Here is a 20,216-nt window from a genome sequence, read left to right on the forward strand (position 1 = left end):
AGCTGCCTGTTGTTTAGCTGGAGTTGGTCTTTATACCCACTGAGTTCTCCCCAAGAACCTAGGATGTTGTAATAGATCAGTGTAGTGTATGTGTATTAGTATTACGGTTGGTCACACAGTCAGATGTTTAGACTGGATTTGACATTTTTATCCACCTCTTGAGTCCTTCCCAAGGATTTGGGAAAGGCAGGTATTATTTGATGGTATTAAAAGTATTGTTGCAGGATGTAAACTGTTGTAAAAACAGCTGCCTTTTGCAATTGACGGTGATTTTGTCAATGCCAATGGTAGTGCTTCAGACATTGGGACTGTGCTCAAGTTGCTATTACTATTGATAATATCTTTGCTTTCTTTTCCCACAGTTGTACTGCTTCTATTTGAGGTCTTTATATTTTATAATTTTCTCCAGTTCTTTCTTTCCTGTTTTGCTGTCTTCTTGATAAGACTATTTTGTCTTATCAAATGTTGTTAAGTCTGGGATGTCATGTGACAGGTACTTGTTTGTTTGAATTCTGAAGCACTTTACCTTCTACTATTACAGGTAGTCCTCAAGTTATGATGATAACGGAGTCTGCCCATTATAGTTGTAAGTTATCATAGTCATTAAGTGAGGCACCACTTTGGGGTCCCCACAAGCTTTGGGTTTGCTTTCTCCCTCCATACATGGTCTTCGTGGGTTTTTGACCTTCTCCAAACCCAGCCACTCAGCTACCCAAGGGAGCTGTAGGCTGGCTCAAAGGCTAGTGGGGCACGAAAAACTGTTGCAGCTTGCAAGACTCAATCTGCTCCTCAGTCAGATCCAGAACCCAGTAGCATCCTGTTTACCTTTTAACTTCTGATAGAAATGCCCCGTTGATGTGTGAGGCTCAGATTTCCTACAGAGGCAGCCTTGTGCCATTCAACATTTGCTCATGTGTATGCAATGATGAACAGGTCACCAAACTTTAGTACATATTCCTGTTTTGGAAGAATGCACACTCAGTGATCACAGTTGGAACCAGCCACTTGGTCGTTAATGCGATTGTTAAGTGAAACCATAACTGTGGTTAATGATACTACTTCAACTTTACTTCACTTCACAGACCTGCAGAGCTGTGCAGGAATAACAGAGGATTGGTCATAAGCTCATTTTTTTCATCACTGTCTTAATTGTGAATGATTGCTAAACAAGGACTACCTGTTAATTCTTCTTGGAAACTGATCCTGACTTGGAATTTATTTTGTAGAGCAGGGGTATTAAACTGGTGGCCCACAGATTGGATGCGTCATGCTCTGCAAATGGGAAAAATATCAGGAAACATCATGTGACAGCAGTGTGATACTGTGAGTTTGATCCCGTGTTTTAGAAAAATACAGACCAAAATTTCTATCTCAAGTTTTAACATATATTTAATCTGCCCAAATGGTCCTCTTCAGTAGCTTACAAGGTAGGGAGAAGTAAGAAAATTATGCGATCTTTATTCTCTGGTTTTACTTGTCATTAATTTCAGCCTCATCCAGTGGGAAAGATGCATTTTTGTTTTATTTTACACATTATCTTGATATAATACAGATCTTGGTTAACCTTGAAAGAAATAAAGTGGGAATTTAGGTTTCGTTTAATAGTGGTTTAATAGAACATGCTAAGAAATTGATTATTTTCAACTAATTTTAATATAATTTGGCTGTATTATTGGTTTTATAGAAACAACATGGCTTATGTGCTCAACTCATCTTCCATTTCATTAATGATGTTGCTTTAATATGTTCTTATCCAATTGGCTTTCCACAGTATATTCCCATGAAATGCTTTTGTACACATACAGTACATGACCTTACATAATCAAACTGTTTCTGAGAGTTTCATTCAGAAATTCCTGCTATATAGACTTTTCAAAAATACTCCATTCTATTCCATTTCAATTTATTTTTGTTCCTCTTCTCCAAATATTTGATTCCCACAAATGGTACTAAACTTAATTATAATAGCTGGATATCCTTGATTATTTTAATATGTGTTTTCTTGCAGGGAGGAAGGTGTTTGTTCAATTGCAAAGGTTCAATTACTTCTGTAAATCTTCTCTGTTGATATGAAGCTCTGCATCACGAAAGGCTCCATTTTGACAACACAAAAATGGGCATTTGAAGAATGAATTTTCCATTAGATTATAAGATTAGGAAGGTATAATATATCACAGTTATTCACCATTAGAAACTAAAAAGCCGGCTAATATCTTTATTAAAATAGTCAATTATTTTACACAGGTAGACATTAATTTGATGAAAGCCTTATAAATAAGGCAAAAATTCATTTCATTTTCCTATCTCCCAAATAATGAATAAATTAACATAATTTGTTATCAGCACTCCTCTTAAAAGAGTAGCTGCCTTCTCAGTGTTTGGACAAATTAATGTAAACAAAGGGACTCTTAACTCCAGACTTTAGGTATAAAGTAAATAGCAATATTGCTTCAGGGTTGATACTGGTGAATTTGGCTAGTGTATACATGCCTCTACTTGGCATACACATTCACCAAATATAAGGATATGTGTAAAAAGTCGTTCACTTGGGTTATCTGGATTGGGGCACGGCATCTCTATTTCCTTCTTATAGGAAGTTTGTGGCGCGCAGCACTTGCATAGTTTTTCTATCCTTGCATTCTTCTGCCTGTGAATAAGAAAAGTGTTATTTTTGATGAGGTATGCATGTGTTTACCAAGTTAATTAGTTTAAAAATACATAAATTGTTTCCTTGGATATACATAAATTGTTTCCTTGGATATGTAAGAAATGATTAATAATTAACACTAATACTATTGAATAATTGCATTTAGACATATAGCACTTCACAGTGCTTTACAGCCCTCTCTAAGTGGTTTACAGAGTCAGCATATTGCCCCCAACAATCTGGATCCTGATTTTACCAACCTCAGAAGGATGGAAGGCTGAGTCAACCTTGAGCCAGTCAGGATCAAACTCCTGGCAATGGCATGCAGAGTTAGCCTGCAATACTGTATTCTAACCACTGCATCACCACAGCTCCAAGTAGTTCAACAGGCAAATAATTTGATATATTGTACCACTTTCTGTACATAAAAATACCCTAAACTTAGGAAACACATCATCATTCTTTACATATTTTTATGTAAAATATGTAGAGTGTGGGTGGGTGTGTTTGTGTTTGTGTGTATCCCTATGTGAGAGATGGTAGCCCTTTGAAAATGTCTAATAAACGCTTCTAAAAGTTTTAATCATTGTGAAAGGGAAACATACTTTTACATTTTTCTGAGTACTATGGTTGAATATCACACATGATTACACTACATTCATACTATTTCCTTCCTGTGAGCCAGTCAGTTTTTTAAACATAGCTAAACAATACTATACCAAATTACACTATACAAGGGTTCCCCAACCCCAGGGCTGTGGGCCACTACCAGGCTGTGACCTACTTGGAACTGGGCTGCATGAGTGGTGGGCCGGTGCACATGCACACACATGTACAGGTCAACTTGTGCAAGTTTAGCTGTGCATGCCAAGTGCAGGCTCATCGACCCACCACGGTTCATGTGACCCAGTTTCCCTCCCCCCACAGCTGGGCCACCGAACTGCAAAGATTGGAGACCATTGCACTAGAGGTGATCCTCATTTAACAAGCACTCATTCAGTGACTGTTTGGACTTATGATGCAATCAATGGGTAGTGCTTATGACTAGTTCTTGTACTTAGAGAGTGATCATGATCCAGGAGATCAACCCTTGGCTTGCAGTCATGCCATTGCAGTGTCCTGCAGTGATGTGATCATCATTTGCAACCTTCAATGCTGCCTTCCAACAAGCAAAGTTACTGGGCAGGTGGTTACAAATGGTGATCCTGTGACCTTGCACTTAACAACATTATGTGATTCATGTAAGGATGGCCACTAGAAGTGCCGGAACTCCTATCTAAGCAGTATGATGATGATCTCACAATGTCGTGCTTTTCAACAGCATTGCTTAGCAATGGAAATTCCAGTCTAGATTATTGTTAAGTGTGGATTAGATGTATGCGAAACTACTAAACTACAGCAATTTTGAGAAACGTATGGTCAGATTATAGGCAGGGATTAGAACTTTTCTTGTATTGATCTTTCGTTATAGATGAGCAAAAATAATCTGCCACCAACATATAAGCTATAGCTGGAAAAATAAATTGAAGTATTTTACTAATATGACTTCTAATCAAGTAGTAGGTCTTACGATTGTTGGAAAATATGCAATATTATCTTATTTACCTTGATGATGATGGACATACTCCTTCACAGCGGGTTAAAGTAACATTTGAAACACAACCCCTATAAAACACTTGTTCTTCATATTCAATAATACTACATGTCTCTGTAAAACATTAAAAACAGCAATTAATGTAAGTGTAAGAACTCTGTTTCCTTTTGGCATTCATGAAGATTTAGGTTTATATGTATTCTTACTACAAAGAGTTATTGCCACAGAGCGCACAGAACATAGTAAGCACTAGATTTTGCAACTATTAATCTTTGATTTAAACAACATATTAATAAATGCAGTCCTTATTGCTAAAGATCACGTAACATATTGAACACAATATTGAAAAACAATTATTTGGCTTTAGAGAATTGGTCATAAAATATGAATGATAGCTTTCTTTGCAAAACTATATTATTTTAGATAAAGGTAAAAGTTTCCCTGACTAGCCAGTCACGTCCAACCCTAGGAGACAGTGCTTACCTCTGTTTCTTAAGCGAGGGAGCTAGCATTGTCCGAAGACACTTCTGCGGTCATGTGGCCAGCATGGTTCTATGCCAAGGCCAAGTGGAAGGCTGTTACCTTTCTATTGAAGTGGTATCTATTTATCTACTTGCATTTGCATTCTTTCAAACTTTTAGGTGGGCAGGAGCAGAAGCTCAGCCTGTCCCATGGCACCCCCATATTATTGTATAGGGCAGTAATGTATCTCAGATTCATATAAATTAGTCATTCTAAGAATTATAAAATAGTATGAAACAGTTCAACTCTACATCTTGTTCAATAAATTGAAATTTTTAAAAAGTTGAAAGTTGAGTATGTAGGCCTATGTTTACTGTATTTTCCTTGCAGGCACTATTTCAGTAGACTAAAGTCAAGTATGTAGTTGCCTGAAGCCCCAGAGAATAATTATTTAAACCCAGATATTCACTTGAGTTCAACCAACCTGGGCTTGTTGGGGTTGGACCACTGGTTGTAATATTTGGAGCAGAAGCTGAAAAAGAAAAACAAATGCAAGTTTTAAAATTGCATCCAGAGTCACCAACATCACAAATCTTTAGACAAACTCGAAATCATATACTGCTGGTCATTCATCTGCTCAGCTTTTTCGAAAGACCAGTTCTGCTAAACACAACATTATGTTATTGTGAGAAAAAACTTGTTTGGAGTTTTTGTTTGCAGTCACTGCAGCTACATAGCAAAAAAGGCTCTAAGAGTTGTTAACCTAATCTTACGTAGCTTCTTTTCTAAAAACACCACACTACTGACCAGAGCATATAAAACATTTGCTAGGCCAATTCTTGATTACAGCTCGCCTGTCTGGAACCCATACCACATTTCTGACATCAATACAGTTGAGCGTGTCCAGAGGTATTTTACGAGAAGAGTTCTCCACTCCTCTGTAACCAACAAAATACCTTATCCCACCAGACTTGAAATCCTGGGTTTAAAAAACTTGGAACTCCGTCACCTTCGACAGGACCTGGGTTTAGCTCATAGAATCATCCATTGTAATGTCCTTCCTGTTAATGACTACTTCAGTTTCAACTGCAATAATACAAGAGCTACCAATAGATTTAAACTTAATGTCAACCGCTCCAATTTGGATTGCAGAAAATATGATTTCTGTAACAGAATTGTCTGTGCTTGGAATGCATTACCCGACTCCGTGGTCTCTTCTCATAACCCCAAAAGCTTTAACCAAAATCTATCCACTGTTGACCTCACTGTTGACCTCACTGTTGACCTCACCCTAAGAGGACTTTAAGGGGCGTACATAAGAGCACAAATGTGCCTACTGTTCCTGTCCTATGGTTTCTTTCCCTATATATATATATATATATATATGCTTATACTTCCTTGTTTCTCATCATATATATGTTTACATATTATATAATCTTTTTGTGTGATGCTTGTGTATATTGTTATGACAAAATAAAATAAATAAATAAATAAATAAATAAATAAATAAATAAATAAATAAATAAAAATAAAAGTATTGATTTATTTAATGGCCCACAATTGAATGCTGGCTCAATTTCATGGAAGATTATCATTCTGTATGAAATGTCTTCAAATTATGAAATGTAAAGAGATCTCCATTTATACATTGGACATATTCCTTCCCACATTTACCCACCCATTCCCATTGTAGCCTACAGATTTGGTTTGGAAAGTTCCTCAGCCACCAGTACAAATTAAGGTGGAAGGATGTACTGATGGGTGGGGTCAATTCTACAAGTAGTCTTTGACTGACAGCAGTAATGGAGCTCAGAATTTCTGTTGTAAATCATTACAGTCATAAGTTGAGACACCCATGTGACTGGACCTGATTTTATACCTCTTTTGCAATGATTAAGTGAACTCTACCTGATCCTGTTGTTAGTCTCTCTAATCCCCATACCTTTTACCTTAAATTGTCTACCATGGACCTTTCATGTTTCTTAAGAAATCCCTAAAGGGGCGTGCATTAGTGCACCAGCATGCCTACTGTCTCTGTCCCCATTTATATGTAATCATTCTATGTATTTATGGCTATGTTTTGCCTATTTATGTCCTTTTTTGTGCCATTTTTTTCATATATTCATGTCTATGTCTATACTGTTACTTGTTTCCTTATACTTGTTGATAAATAATAAATAAATAAATAAATAAATAAATAAACAAACAAACTGCAATACGTAAGCAAATCCATGTATTTCTATGGGTATGTCTTGCCAGAAACCTGCTGAAAACAACTGGCAAAAAAAGTTATAAAATGTGATCACATGACTGTGGAACACTGCAACTGACCATAAAGGGAGCTGGTTGACAAACACCCAAAATGTGTTCAGGTGACCACAGGGATGTGTGCAGTCATCAGAATTCCAGAATCAGGTAATAAGTACTGTAACTTGGGGGAGTCTGCCATAACTTTGAACAGTCACAGGCAACCAGTCATTAAGTGAGGACTACATATATGTAGGGATGGATGTAATGAGATACCTCCTATGAAAGTGATTGTTTGTTTAATTTGTTACTTAATCTTTTTTTGTTTAGCACTTTCCTATGTTAAGGTATCACAAATCATTACCTTTGCAATTCAGATAAATTAGTGAAATTGCAATATTTGCTATAAAATACATCAAAAGGGGGAAATCTGCATTCACTTACTTACATACAAGTTATTTATTAATTACATTTGCAGGATTTATGGGTTGCTCCAATCAGAATCAAAACTCAATGGATACCCCCTTCATAAGTTGGGATAAAAAGATAACATAAAACAATGTAATACCTTACATCATAATCAATACATTTACCTGTATAAGACCAGAGAATAAAACACAGTCAACAAAACATGGCTAAAACATTCAATAGCTCGAGTGTGTGTGTGGGGGAGGGGACTGAGACTCCGAAGCCTTGTTTAAATAGCCAGGTCCTAACAGACTTCTGGTTGGTCCTTCAAGACAATCAGAAAACTCTCTCCACAGGAAAACCAGGACTCTACTGAGATTGACTGCCATGTGTAAATGAATCTTGCAAATCTGTTGATGCTTCTCTTTCCGTCCTTCTTATACTTCAGGAAGTCAGGAAATATATTATTTTATTCCAGGATTTAAGGAATGTTTCTGTCATCTTTGTTTATCACACATTTTCTGAATATTTGCTTCAAGGCTGCCTCCCTGCCACTCTGCACCTCCAAAAGGGAAGGAGTCATTCGATAGTTCAAGTCTCTTTGGCCGGTATAGAACTTTGGATAGTACAGAAGCCCAAAGTTGTTCACTATGAGATGGGTGACAAATAAATTCAATATACATACAAACAAACTGTATGGGAACGGTAACCTTTGGGAGCCATTTCAGAGGATGTTTTATGAAAGCAACCCACCCACATTCTTCTGGAACTCAAACCTAATCTGGACAAATAGTTTTTGAGATGGGAAAGCATTTGTGGTATGTAAATTAGGGGTAGCTTTTGATTAAAAAAGTGAATTATGAAAAGGTTGTAAAACTGCATTTGCTTCTGTATGCCTGAATCTCTTGATTAAAAAAAAAAAAGAACAAATAGCACTGGAGATGCTTTCCAAATTACAATGCAATGTGAGTCATAGAAATGTATATGCTATTCCTTTAATAGCAATTTTAATAGCAACAACAGCAATGCAGCTCACCAACTCAAATCCCCCTGCATCTCAGACCAACCTGAGCACAACCAAACCCCCCCCAAACAGAAGACACCCCCATCCAATCAGAACACAGCCAACCCCACCATCCAATCAGAGCACAGCCAAACCCCCACCCAATCAGAACACAGCCAAGCTCCCAACCAATCAGTTCAAAACCCCACTAGCAGTTAAAAGGAAGTAACAGCTGTGATCACACATTTCTGCTAGAAGCACGAAGCTGTAAACACCTAGCCTGATGATGACAAATGGATTTTGTCAAAACGTTGCTAAGACACTTCCAATTTTACGCGGGAGAAAACCCGAATAACCAAAGACCTATTCCTTTAATTCTTATATTTTCCTTTCCTATCATTAATATATACTGTCACAAAATTTTTATTAGTATTTTTTGAGGGAGTTTAAAGATAAAAATAAAGCAGCATTCCTAAGACCCGAATCTGTCCATTTGATTCTCAAGTGTTCCATGTCTGAAGGGAGAAGAAAGGAGAATCAAGCCCAAGAGACACTTGCAAACTCACAATTTCCAAATAAATAAAAAAGTAGACTTTACACAGAAGGTACAGAAGACAAGCTGCTTTTGTTGTCCCCTGTTTTTTTGGATCCTAAAAAAAGGTGATTAAGCATGTAGCTTATTAAATGCAGAGCCAGCTGAATTACATGACTGAATCATCTGTGCTAGAATGGGAAATAATAAATTCATTTCTATATTTAAGTGCTTAGTTAATGTCTCTCAACAGCTGCTGATAATTGAAGCATTGACTGTGGTGTTCAGTGCCAAGTTGTCATTACCCTAATGATTTGTCTATTAAACTATCCTACATTTAACACGACACTATTTTGTAAGCTGCAACCTAAAAACTTTTCTAATAAAACACAGAAGTCAGTTCGTTTTATGAAAATTAGAAAACTTGATTCCTTAAGTGTCAGACAAAATTCTGCACATTATTTTGCATATGATTATGCAATCACAAAAATCGTTATAATGTGCAAAATCAATAACTCCTTCAACTTTTCCATCAGCCAAGAAATACTTACTGCTAGTGTAAGGAGCACTTGTGGAAGAAAAAGTAATAGAAGTAAGAGTGACAGTAGGTGGCTCAGTAGTCCAAGTGGTCTTGGTAGGTATGGTTACTGGAGTGCTGGAGAAAGTAGAAGTTGCACTTGTTGGCACACTGGGAACAAAAGATGTGCTTAGACTTGTTTTCCAAGTAGTGCTAGGAGAAGATGAACTGGAGATATTAACTGGTCTTGTAGTGGTAAGTGAGGATATGCTAATTGAAGTTGACTCTGTGGGAAAAGAGATAAAAAAGACAGAACTTGAGAGATGAGAAGTTGAAAAAGTTGTCCTTAGTGCTGGTTGAGAGAGATGTCTTCCATCCTATGGACAGGAAATATTTAAGTTACAGATACTTGTCAGAATGGGAGAATTAACTATTGCAAATAGGGTATCAATAAAACAAGACTCCAGGAAGGAAAAAGGAGGCATTGTAAAGCATGCAAAACATTTTAAAAATACAGCTGACAAAAATTTGCATTAAAGCATTGTGAGATTTGCAACAAACATATTTTAAACACATTATCAAGTAGGAAACCTGGAGAAAATATGAAAAGGACAATGAAATAAAGAAGGGGAAAGTAGCTTCCTTCACTGAAAACAAATGGAATCAAAATTATACAACAAATCCTACAAAAACAAGTTCCTTTTGAATCCCAAATATTGCAAAATAATAACAGAGAATCATATTTTCTTTATGGCCTTACTAGTAAAGGTGGGAATTGAGAGTTGTTGTGTCACTCACAGTGAAAAAGAAAACATGTGATGAAAGAGCCACATAAAAATAACAAATTACACTGGACAACAATTTTTTTTCAAATGCTTTGCTTCCTGAAAAACATTTGATAATGATAGGCTTCTTCAAACTGAAATATAAATTCAGAATGACTGTATCATGTGGGAATCTTGAAAAATATGGAATTTCTCAAGCATAATGTTTCTGACACATTGCATGAGTTCAATGGGGTCAAAAGATTTCTGCTGCTTATTTTTTTTTTATTCAGTGTCTGATGCATCTCATTGCAGTCTCCAACAATAGTGAGTCAGCATTGATGGATTCCAATTGTCTTGATATCGTTTTTCCAATGTGGCAATGTCCTGGGAAAATCTTTCACCACTTTCGTCACTGACTGCAGTTAGATTTTTGGGAAAGAAGTCCAAGTGTGAATGAAAAAAACCCACTCTTTAGTGACATTTTACACTTCATGTTTGTATACTATAAGAACTTTGTCAACTACTGTAGCTGAATGTACTTTGATGCTCTGTAGTTGCTAAGGAAATTCTCATATTTCCCAGGCAATTTTCTCTAACCCAGCGGTTCTCAACCTGTGGGTCGGGACCCCAATGGGGGTCGAATGACGATTTGCCAGGGGTCGCCTAAGACCATTGGAAATATTGGAAGTATACTTGCGAGTTGAAGAATCGCGCTCCAATGGTTGACTCCACAAGCCAGCTGCAGGCTCTTCAAATCGCTAGCCGAATTCGGCTTCAGGCGCGATGAATTAAAAAAGAGAGAAATCTTTGCTCTGATGTCTCCCTCTCAAGCCAGCTGCAATCACTCCCAATTGCTAGCCTAATCTGGCTTCAGGCGCGATAAACTTAATAGGGGAGGAGTCTCCGCTTTAATACCTCCGTCCTCAAGGCAATCGCAAGCCGTTCAGATTGCTAGCCAATATGGCTTCAGGCGCGATAAATTCAAAACGAAAATAATTTTACAGTTGGGGGTCACCACATCGTGGGGAATTGTATTAAAGGGGTCGCCACATTATGGGGAATTGTATTAAAGGGGTCGCAGCACTATAAAGGTTGAGAACCACTGCTCTAACCCCACTAACAGATCTTCAAATTGCTTGTCATTGATGACGTATTTTACCGGTGGGCCAACAAAAATGCCTTTTTAAATTTTGGTATCAGTGATTCTTGGAAATATTTCTCAAATAACAAAAACCTTCTCCTTTCTTATTCATCACCTTCAGAAAATTTTTCATAAGTCTGAGTTTTAAGTGAAACTTAAAACAAGTTTAAGTATCTTTGTCAGTCAACAAGTGGTTCATGTGCCACATTTTTTTGTCCTGACTCAAATTGGCCATTTTCTTTTAACGTAATGCAACTCTTTTGTACAGCTGTCCTATTTACCTAAGTAACAACATTGCTTGATATATCCAAGCAGCTTTCCAAGCAACAGAGCTATTACTTTTAGATCTCTACAGATAACACAGTTGTACTTGGTATACTGGATGTGCTTCAACAACAATTCCATCTTTTTCTATGTTTCATTCATGTGTACAGCATAGTCAATAGAAACAGAAGAGTGTACACTGCAGTTGTGTAAAAACAGAATATTTCTATAAAATGGTACATGATAGGTTAAATTACACATTATTTTTGTGATTAGAAGCCAAAAATCTATAAAATACACCCAAAACAGTTCAGGAAGCAAAGTCTTTGTTGTCCAATGTTATTAGGGGATGAGGCAAGCTGAAAGAAGTAGGATCATTGCTGATGAAAATGCCCCCATGATGGATGAAGTGCTGCTGAAGTCAGCAGCCAAACTCAGCACTGGTCTTCTTGAGGGGTGTTGTGGACAATGTTGAAGGAAATGAATTCAATTGTTAGAAAAGGGAAAGAAGAAATAAATAAAGGAAGGAGAGAAGAAAGCAACCAAGGGTCAGAGGAGCACTGGATGTGGGCAGGTTCTGCTTACTTGTAGGAGTGAGTGTTGACAATGCAGAATCACTTTCCGATTTCATAGTCAAACAGAAGAACATTTGGTTGAAGGAAGGAAGGAAGACAGGAAAGCAGAGGAAAAATGAATTAAAAGTCAGAAGCATTAACTGAAGGTAAGGTAATTAAAAAAAAGGCTGAGGAGCCTGGACTAGACGATGGGTCTACACTTGCTTGGGTGTGTGTGTGCATGTGTGTGTCTGATATAGATGCACAAAGGGGACCCAGGGGACAGAGTGCAAATGGTTAGGATGGTGGATAGGAGTTTCGTAAGAGGGCTGTTGAAAGAAGATATCAGAAAAGGGAGGAAAGGGATCTTATGCCTATGCTGTGCAAAGACATTTATGAGAGAAAGATGCTGTAAAGAGGTACTGAACATGACAGCACAACTTGCCACTGGTACTATTTATAGCTGTTATGGTTGGTGGCAAACAGGCCAGAGTACTGGTGGTTGAGGTGGAGATACAGAGGGTAACTGGAGGAGTGTTGCTTGGCAAAAACATGGAGAAAATGGCATTTATAGTTGGAGGAAGTGAGAGAAAGAGAGAGAGAGAGAGAAAGGAGAGGGCAGGAAAGAACAGGGCAGTCAGGGGAGGAGAGGAAAAAGCTATTAAGAATCAGGGGGAAACTGGGTGAAGGCATGGGAACAAAGAAGTGAAATGAACAACCCAGGAATGCAGTCCTATGCTTGCTTATTGGGAGCAAATATAACATCACCTGAAGAGGTGACCAAAGGGTTTACAACCAAGATATCTGAAGGGTAACAGCAGAGCAAACGATGATTTTTCTAAATTAAACAGTCAAACTTACCACTACTATGGTCTGGGTAGATTCAGTGGAATCATCAAAGTAGAAAAGGTAGACATGGAATAAAATGATGTTGGGGTGGCATTCCTTGGTGACATGACAGATGAAGTAAATATACCCCTAAAGATGTTTGTCTAGACTTAGTTTTAAAAGGGTTTACGTAGGTTCAGGAATGAGGGAGGGAGGGAGGGAGGGAGGGGGGAGGGAGGGGGGAGGGAGGAAGGAAGGAAGGAAGGAAGGAAGGAAGGAAGGAAGGAAGGAAGGAAGGAAGGAAGGAAGGAAGGAGCAGCTGAGTAACTATATATCTGGGTGTATCCTCACTATCCGGACATGCCTCAAGAGAAAGGCCATGGGACATATTGGAAACATGAAGGGAAGAGAGAGAGGGAGGGAGTGGAGGGCAAAAGAGAACACGTCAGTGATATTAAATGTCGGGGAAGTGTTCTATGAAGGGAAGGATATTAAGAACAAAACTGACCAACCCAGGAATATGGCTTTTTGGGCAATATTTTAAGGGCACAAAATAGCTTTAGTATAAATGGTTTTAATGAGGTTAGTGGTCTGGAAAGTGCCGATGTTGTTTTAAGTGCCACTGTAGCAGGAAGGAAGGGAGGAAGGGAGGAAGGGAGGAAAAGGTAAGAGAGGACAGGTGAGTAATATTAAATATCAGTAAAGTACTCTGTCAAGGAAAGGATATTAAGAAACAGCTGACGAATAGAGGAATGTGGGTGCATCCTTGCTTTTTGTACAAAATTGTATCATGCCTAAAAAAAAAAGAGGCCAGGGGGACACAACATGTGAGATGTCTGAAGGGCCACATTGGAGCAGGATAGTTGACAGAGTTCCAAAATCAAACATCTCAACTTACCACTAGTGCTCCTTATTGGTATCGTCATTGAGGTCGAAGGAGGCTGTGTACTAGTAGTTGGCGAGGTTGTAGTGAGGCTGCTGGGTATTGAAGTGGTAGGCGGGGTAGTTGTAGGTGTGGAGGCGTGGGTACTGGTGGAAGCGGGAATTATTGTGGGAGTCACCGTTGAGGTTGATGGGAGAGGTGTGCTGGTTGTAGAGGTGGTCAGCGTGATGGGGGTGGTGGAGGTTTGTGTGGAGGTTATAGTTGTCGGGATGGGCGTACTACTTGGTGTCGATTTTGTGGAGGTAGAGGTTGGCAGAGTAACAGGAGAGGTTTCAGTTGTGGTTTTTGGCACTGGAGTGGTTGCAGTCTGAGTTGATCTTGTGGTCCTCGAAGTAGAAGAGGGCGACACGGATGAAACTGATGGGGTCCTGTGGCTTGATGGAATTTCATGTGTTGAAGCTGCAAGAGAGTAAATACAGGTAGTAGGCGTGCATTGTGGGACGGGAATATGTAGTCGTAAGGATACCCCTTAACAAATTTTCTGGCCGTAGTATAATAGGTTTTACTTAGGCTGGTGGTGTGGAAAGTGCCTATATAGTTTCTAGTGTTGCTGTGGCAGTCAGCCAGCCAGCAAGCCAGTCAGTCAGTCAGGCAGGCAGGCAGGCAGGCAGGCAGGAGGAAAGGAAGGAGGGAGGGAAGGAGGGAGGGAGAGAGGGGTGAGAAATGAGAGGGTAAGAGAAGATGGGTGAGTGATATTTAATGTCCGGCAAGTGCACTATTAAGGGAAGGATATTAAGAAGCAGCTGACCAAGCCAGGAATCTGGGTGTAGCCTTGCTTTATGTGCACAATTGTATCATGCCTCAAAAGAGAGGCCAGGGGACAACTTGTGAGATGTCCAAAGGGCCACATCGGAGCAGGATAGTTGACAGAGTTGCTAAATGAAAAGTCTCAACTTACCACTGGTGCTCTTTATTGGTGTCGTCTTTGTGGTCAAAGGAGGCTGTGTACTAGTAGTTAGGGAGGTTGTAGGGGAGGTGAAACTAATAGTACTGCTGGGTATTGAAGTGGTGGCAGGGGTAGTTGTACGTGTGGAGGCGTGGGTACTGGTGGAAGCGGGAATTATTGTGGGAGTCACCGTTGAGGTTGATGGGAGAGGTGTGCTGGTTGTAGAGGTGGTCAGCGTGATGGGAGTGGTGGAGGTTTGTGTGGAGGTTATAGTTGTCGGGATGGGCGTACTACTTGGTGTCGATTTTGTGGAGGTAGAGGTTGGCAGAGTAACAGGAGAGGTTTCAGTTGTGGTTTTTGGCACTGGAGTGGTTGCAGTCTGAGTTGATCTTGTGGTCCTCGAAGTAGAAGAGGGCGACACGGATGAAACTGATGGGGTCCTGTGGCTTGATGGAATTTCATGTGTTGAAGCTGCAAGAGAGAGTAAATACAGGTAGTAGGCGTGCATTGTGGGACGGGAATATGTAGTCGTAAGGATACCCCTTAACAAATTTTCTGGCCGTAGTATAATAGGTTTTACTTAGGCTGGTGGTGTGGAAAGTGCCTATATAGTTTCTAGTGTTGCTGTGGCAGTCAGCCAGCCAGCAAGCCAGTCAGTCAGTCAGGCAGGCAGGCAGGCAGGCAGGCAGGAGGAAAGGAAGGAGGGAGGGAAGGAGGGAGGGAGAGAGGGGTGAGAAATGAGAGGGTAAGAGAAGATGGGTGAGTGATATTTAATGTCCGGCAAGTGCACTATGAAGGGAAGGATATTAAGAAGCAGCTGACCAAGCCAGGAATGTGGGTGTAGCCTTGCTTTATGTGCACAATTGTATCATGCCTCAAAAGAGAGGCCAGGGGACAACTTGTGAGATGACCGAAGGGCCACATCGGAGCAGGATAGTTGACAGAGTTGCTAAATGAAAAGTCTCAACTTACCACTGGTGCTCTTTATTGGTGTCGTCTTTGTGGTCGAAGGAGGCTGTGTACTAGTGGTTAGGGAGGTTGTAGGGGAGGTGAAACTAATAGTACTGCTGGGTATTGAAGTGGTGGGAGGGGTAGTTGTAGTTGTGGAGGCGTGGGTACTGGTGGAAGCGGGAATTATTGTGGGAGTCACCGTTGAGGTTGATGGGAGAGGTGTGCTGGTTGTAGAGGTGGTCAGCGTGATGGGAGTGGTGGAGGTTTGTGTGGAGGTTATAGTTGTCGGGATGGGCGTACTACTTGGTGTCGATTTTGTGGAGGTAGAGGTTGGCAGAGTAACAGGAGAGGTTTCAGTTGTGGTTTTTGGCACTGGAGTGGTTGCAGTCTGAGTTGATCTTGTGGTCCTCGAAGTAGAAGAGGGCGACACGGATGAAACTGATGGGGTCCTGTGGCTTGATGGAATTTCATGTGTTGAAGCTGCAAGAGAGAGTAAATACAGGTAGTAGGCGTGCATTGTGGGACGGGAATATGTAGTCGTAAGGATACCCCTTAACAAATTTTCCTGGCCGTAGTATAATAGGTTTTACTTAGGCTGGTGGTGTGGAAAGTGCCTATATAGTTTCTAGTGTTGCTGTGGCAGTCAGCCAGTCAGTCAGACAGGCAGGCAGGCAGGCAGGCAGGAGGAAAGGAAGGAGGGAGGGAAGGAGGGAGGGAGGGAGGGGTGAGAAATGAGAGGGTAAGAGAAGATGGGTGAGTGATATTTAATGTCCGGCAAGTGCACTATGAAGGGAAGGATATTAAGAAGCAGCTGACCAAGCCAGGAATGTGGGTGTAGCCTTGCTTTATGTGCACAATTGTATCATGCCTCAAAAGAGAGGCCAGGGATTATTACGGATTGTACAGTAATTGAGACTAAATTGATTTTAAATCTAATAACAGCAGCAAGGTTACTATTAGGACAATACTGGAAGTAAAAAGAAGTACCTACAATAGAAGAATGGATATTGAAGGTTGCCAATTTGGCTGAGATGGCGAAGATATCAGCCTTTTTGAAAGACAATACGCAAGAAAGATACTTAAAGGAATGGAAAAAATGGATTGACTATATTCAACGTAGAAATCAGACTAAGAGTTATCACACTGTTTTTGAATGATTATGATGTATTATTTTTGATTGTTTTCGGGAGAAGTTAGGAGTTGATGATTGTAGGGGTATAATTAAGTTGGGATGAAAATTTTTTACCATATGTTTGTTTTATTTTTAACTATACCTTGTGTTCGTTCCGGGAAGTCGGGGGGGGGGAGGAGGGTTGTGAAGGGAGGGGGAGGGGGGGAAGGGGGGAAAATTTTGTAAAACTTTTTGAATAAAAGAGAGGCCAGGGGACAACTTGTGAGATGTCTGAAGGGCCACATCGGAGCAGGATAGTTGACAGAGTTGCTAAATGAAAAGTCTCAACTTACCACTGGTGCTCTTTATTGGTGTCGTCTTTGTGGTCGAAGGAGGCTGTGTACTAGTGGTTAGGGAGGTTGTAGGGGAGGTGAAACTAATAGTGCTGCTGGGTATTGAAGTGGTGGGAGGGGTAGTTGTAGGTGTGGAGGCGTGGGTACTGGTGGAAGCGGGAATTATTGTGGGAGTCACCGTTGAGGTTGATGGGAGAGGTGTGCTGGTTGTAGAGGTGGTCAGCGTGATGGGAGTGGTGGAGGTTTGTGTGGAGGTTATAGTTGTCGGGATGGGCTTACTACTTGGTGTCGATTTTGTGGAGGTAGAGGTTGGCAGAGTAACAGGAGAGGTTTCAGTTGTGGTTTTTGGCACTGGAGTGGTTGCAGTCTGAGTTGATCTTGTGGTCCTCGAAGTAGAAGAGGGCGACACGGATGAAACTGATGGGGTCCTGTGGCTTGATGGAATTTCATGTGTTGAAGCTGCAAGAGAGAGTAAATACAGGTAGTAGGTGTGCATTGTGGGACGGGAATATGTAGTCGTAAGGATACCCCTTAACAAATTTTCCTGGCCGTAGTATAATAGGTTTTACTTAGGCTGGTGGTGTGGAAAGTGCCTATATAGTTTCTAGTGTTGCTGTGGCAGTCAGCCAGCCAGCCAGCCAGTCAGTCAGTCAGACAGACAGGCAGGCAGGCAGGCAGGAGGAAAGGAAGGAGGGAGGGAAGGAGGGAGGGAGGGAGGGGTGAGAAATGAGAGGGTAAGAGAAGATGGGTGAGTGATATTTAATGTCCGGCAAGTGCACTATGAAGGGAAGGATATTAAGAAGCAGCTGACCAAGCCAGGAATCTGGGTGTAGCCTTGCTTTATGTGCACAATTGTATCATGCCTCAAAAGAGAGGCCAGGGGACAACTTGTGAGATGTCCGAAGGGCCACATCAGAGCAGGATAGTTGACAGAGTTGCTAAATGAAAAGTCTCAACTTACCACTGGTGCTCTTTATTGGTGTCGTCTTTGTGGTCGAAGGAGGCTGTGTACTAGTGGTTAGGGAGGTTGTAGGGGAGGTGAAACTAATAGTGCTGCTGGGTATTGAAGTGGTGGGAGGGGTAGTTGTAGGTGTGGGCGTGGGTACTGGTGGGCGGGAATTATTGTGGAGTCACCGTTGAGGTTGATGGGAGAGGTGTGGGGGTTGTAGAGGTGGTCAGGGTGAGGGGGGTGGTGGAGGTTTGTGTGGAGGTTATAGTTGTCGGGATGGGTGAACTACTTGGTGTCGATTTTGTGGAGGTAGAGGTTGGCAGAGTAACAGGAGAGGTTTCAGTTGTGGTTTTGGCACTGGAGTGGTTGCAGTCTGAGTTGGTCTTGTGGTCCTCGAGTAGAAGAGGCGACACGGATGAAACTGATGGGGTCCTGTGGCTTGATGGAATTTCATGTGTTGAAGCTGCAAGAGAGTAAATACAGGTAGTAGGCGTGCATTGTGGGACGGGAATATGTAGTCGTAAGGATACCCCTTAACAAATTTTCCTGGCCGTAGTATAATAGGTTTTACTTAGGCTGGTGGTGTGGAAAGTGCCTATATAGTTTCTAGTGTTACTGTGGCAGTCAGTCAGTCAGGCAGGCAGGCAGGCAGGCAGGCAGGAGGAAGGAAGGAGGGAGGGAAGGAGGGAGGGAGGGAGGGGTGAGAAATGAGAGGGTAAGAGAAGATGGGTGAGTGATATTTAATGTCCGGCAAGTGCACTATGAAGGGAAGGATATTAAGAAGCAGCTGACCAAGCCAGGAATGTGGGTGTAGCCTTGCTTTATGTGCACAATTGTATCATGCCTCAAAAGAGAGGCCAGGGATTATTACGGATTGTACAGTAATTGAGACTAAATTGATTTTAAATCTAATAACAGCAGCAAGATTACTATTAGGACAATACTGGAAGAAAAAAGAAGTACCTACAATAGAAGAATGGATATTGAAGGTTGCCAATTTGGCTGAGATGGCGAAGATATCAGCCTTTTTGAAAGACAATACGCAAGAAAGATACTTAAAGGAATGGAAAAAATGGATTGACTATATTCAACGTAGAAATCAGACTAAGAGTTATCAGACTGTTTTTGAATGATTATGATGTATTATTTTTGATTGTTTTCGGGGGAAGTTAGGAGTTGATGATTGTAGGGGTATAATTAAGTTGGGATGAAATTTTTTTAGCATATGTTTGTTTTATTTTTAACTATACCTTGTGTTCGTTCCGGGAAGTCGGGCGGGGAGGGGGGTTGTGAAGGGAGGGGGAGAGGGAGGGGAAGGGGGGGGGGAAAAATTTTGTAAAACTTTTTGAATAAAAGAGAGGCCAGGGGACAACTTGTGAGATGTCCGAAGGGCCACATCGGAGCAGGATAGTTGACAGAGTTGCTAAATGAAAAGTCTCAACTTACCACTGGTGCTCTTTATTGGTGTCGTCTTTGTGGTCGAAGGAGGCTGTGTACTAGTGGTTAGGAGGTTGTAGGGGAGGTGAAACTAATAGTGCTGCTTGGTATTGAAGTGGTGGGAGGGGTAGTTGTAGGTGTGGAGGCGTGGGTACTGGTGGAAGCGGGAATTATTGTAGGAGTCACCGTTGAGGTTGATGGGAGAGGTGTGCTGGTTGTAGAGGTGGTCAATGTGATGGGAGTGGTGGAGGTTTGTGTGGAGGTTATAGTTGTCGGGATGGGTGTACTACTTGGTGTCGATTTTGTGGAGGTAGAGGTTGGCAGAGTAACAGGAGAGGTTTCAGTTGTGGTTTTTGGCACTGGAGTGGTTCCAGTCTGAGTTGATCTTGTGGTCCTCGAAGTAGAAGAGGGCGACACGGATGAAACTGATGGGGTCCTGTGGCTTGATGGAATTTCATGTGTTGAAGCTGCAAGAGAGAGTAAATACAGGTAGTAGGCGTGCATTGTGGGACGGGAATATGTAGTTGTAAGGATACCCCTAAACAAATTTGCCAAGCCATAGTATAATAGGTTTTACTTAGGCTGGTAGTGTGGAAAGTGCCAATATAATTTCTAGTGTTAC

The 20,216-nt window shown here is 40.9% G+C and overlaps 1 protein-coding gene across 1 annotated transcript; it reads right to left on the reverse strand.

Annotated features, from left to right (window-relative positions):
• Positions 1-47: 47 nt before the first annotated feature.
• Positions 48-19,966, reverse strand: LOC131186437 (mucin-2-like; the record flags this gene model as incomplete). Its single annotated transcript, XM_058160059.1, has 10 exons — positions 48-2,647; positions 4,253-4,355; positions 5,188-5,235; positions 9,445-9,696; positions 13,863-14,306; positions 14,806-15,264; positions 15,766-16,224; positions 17,209-17,667; positions 18,170-18,313; positions 19,750-19,966. Coding segments are annotated over 10 exons (2,757 nt in total), but the record flags the coding sequence as incomplete, so codon positions are not given.
• Between the last annotated feature and the right edge of the window lie 250 nt (positions 19,967-20,216).

This window comes from Ahaetulla prasina, chromosome 1 (genome assembly GCF_028640845.1).
Source record: "Ahaetulla prasina isolate Xishuangbanna chromosome 1, ASM2864084v1, whole genome shotgun sequence".
Lineage (NCBI taxonomy): Eukaryota > Metazoa > Chordata > Lepidosauria > Squamata > Colubridae > Ahaetulla > Ahaetulla prasina.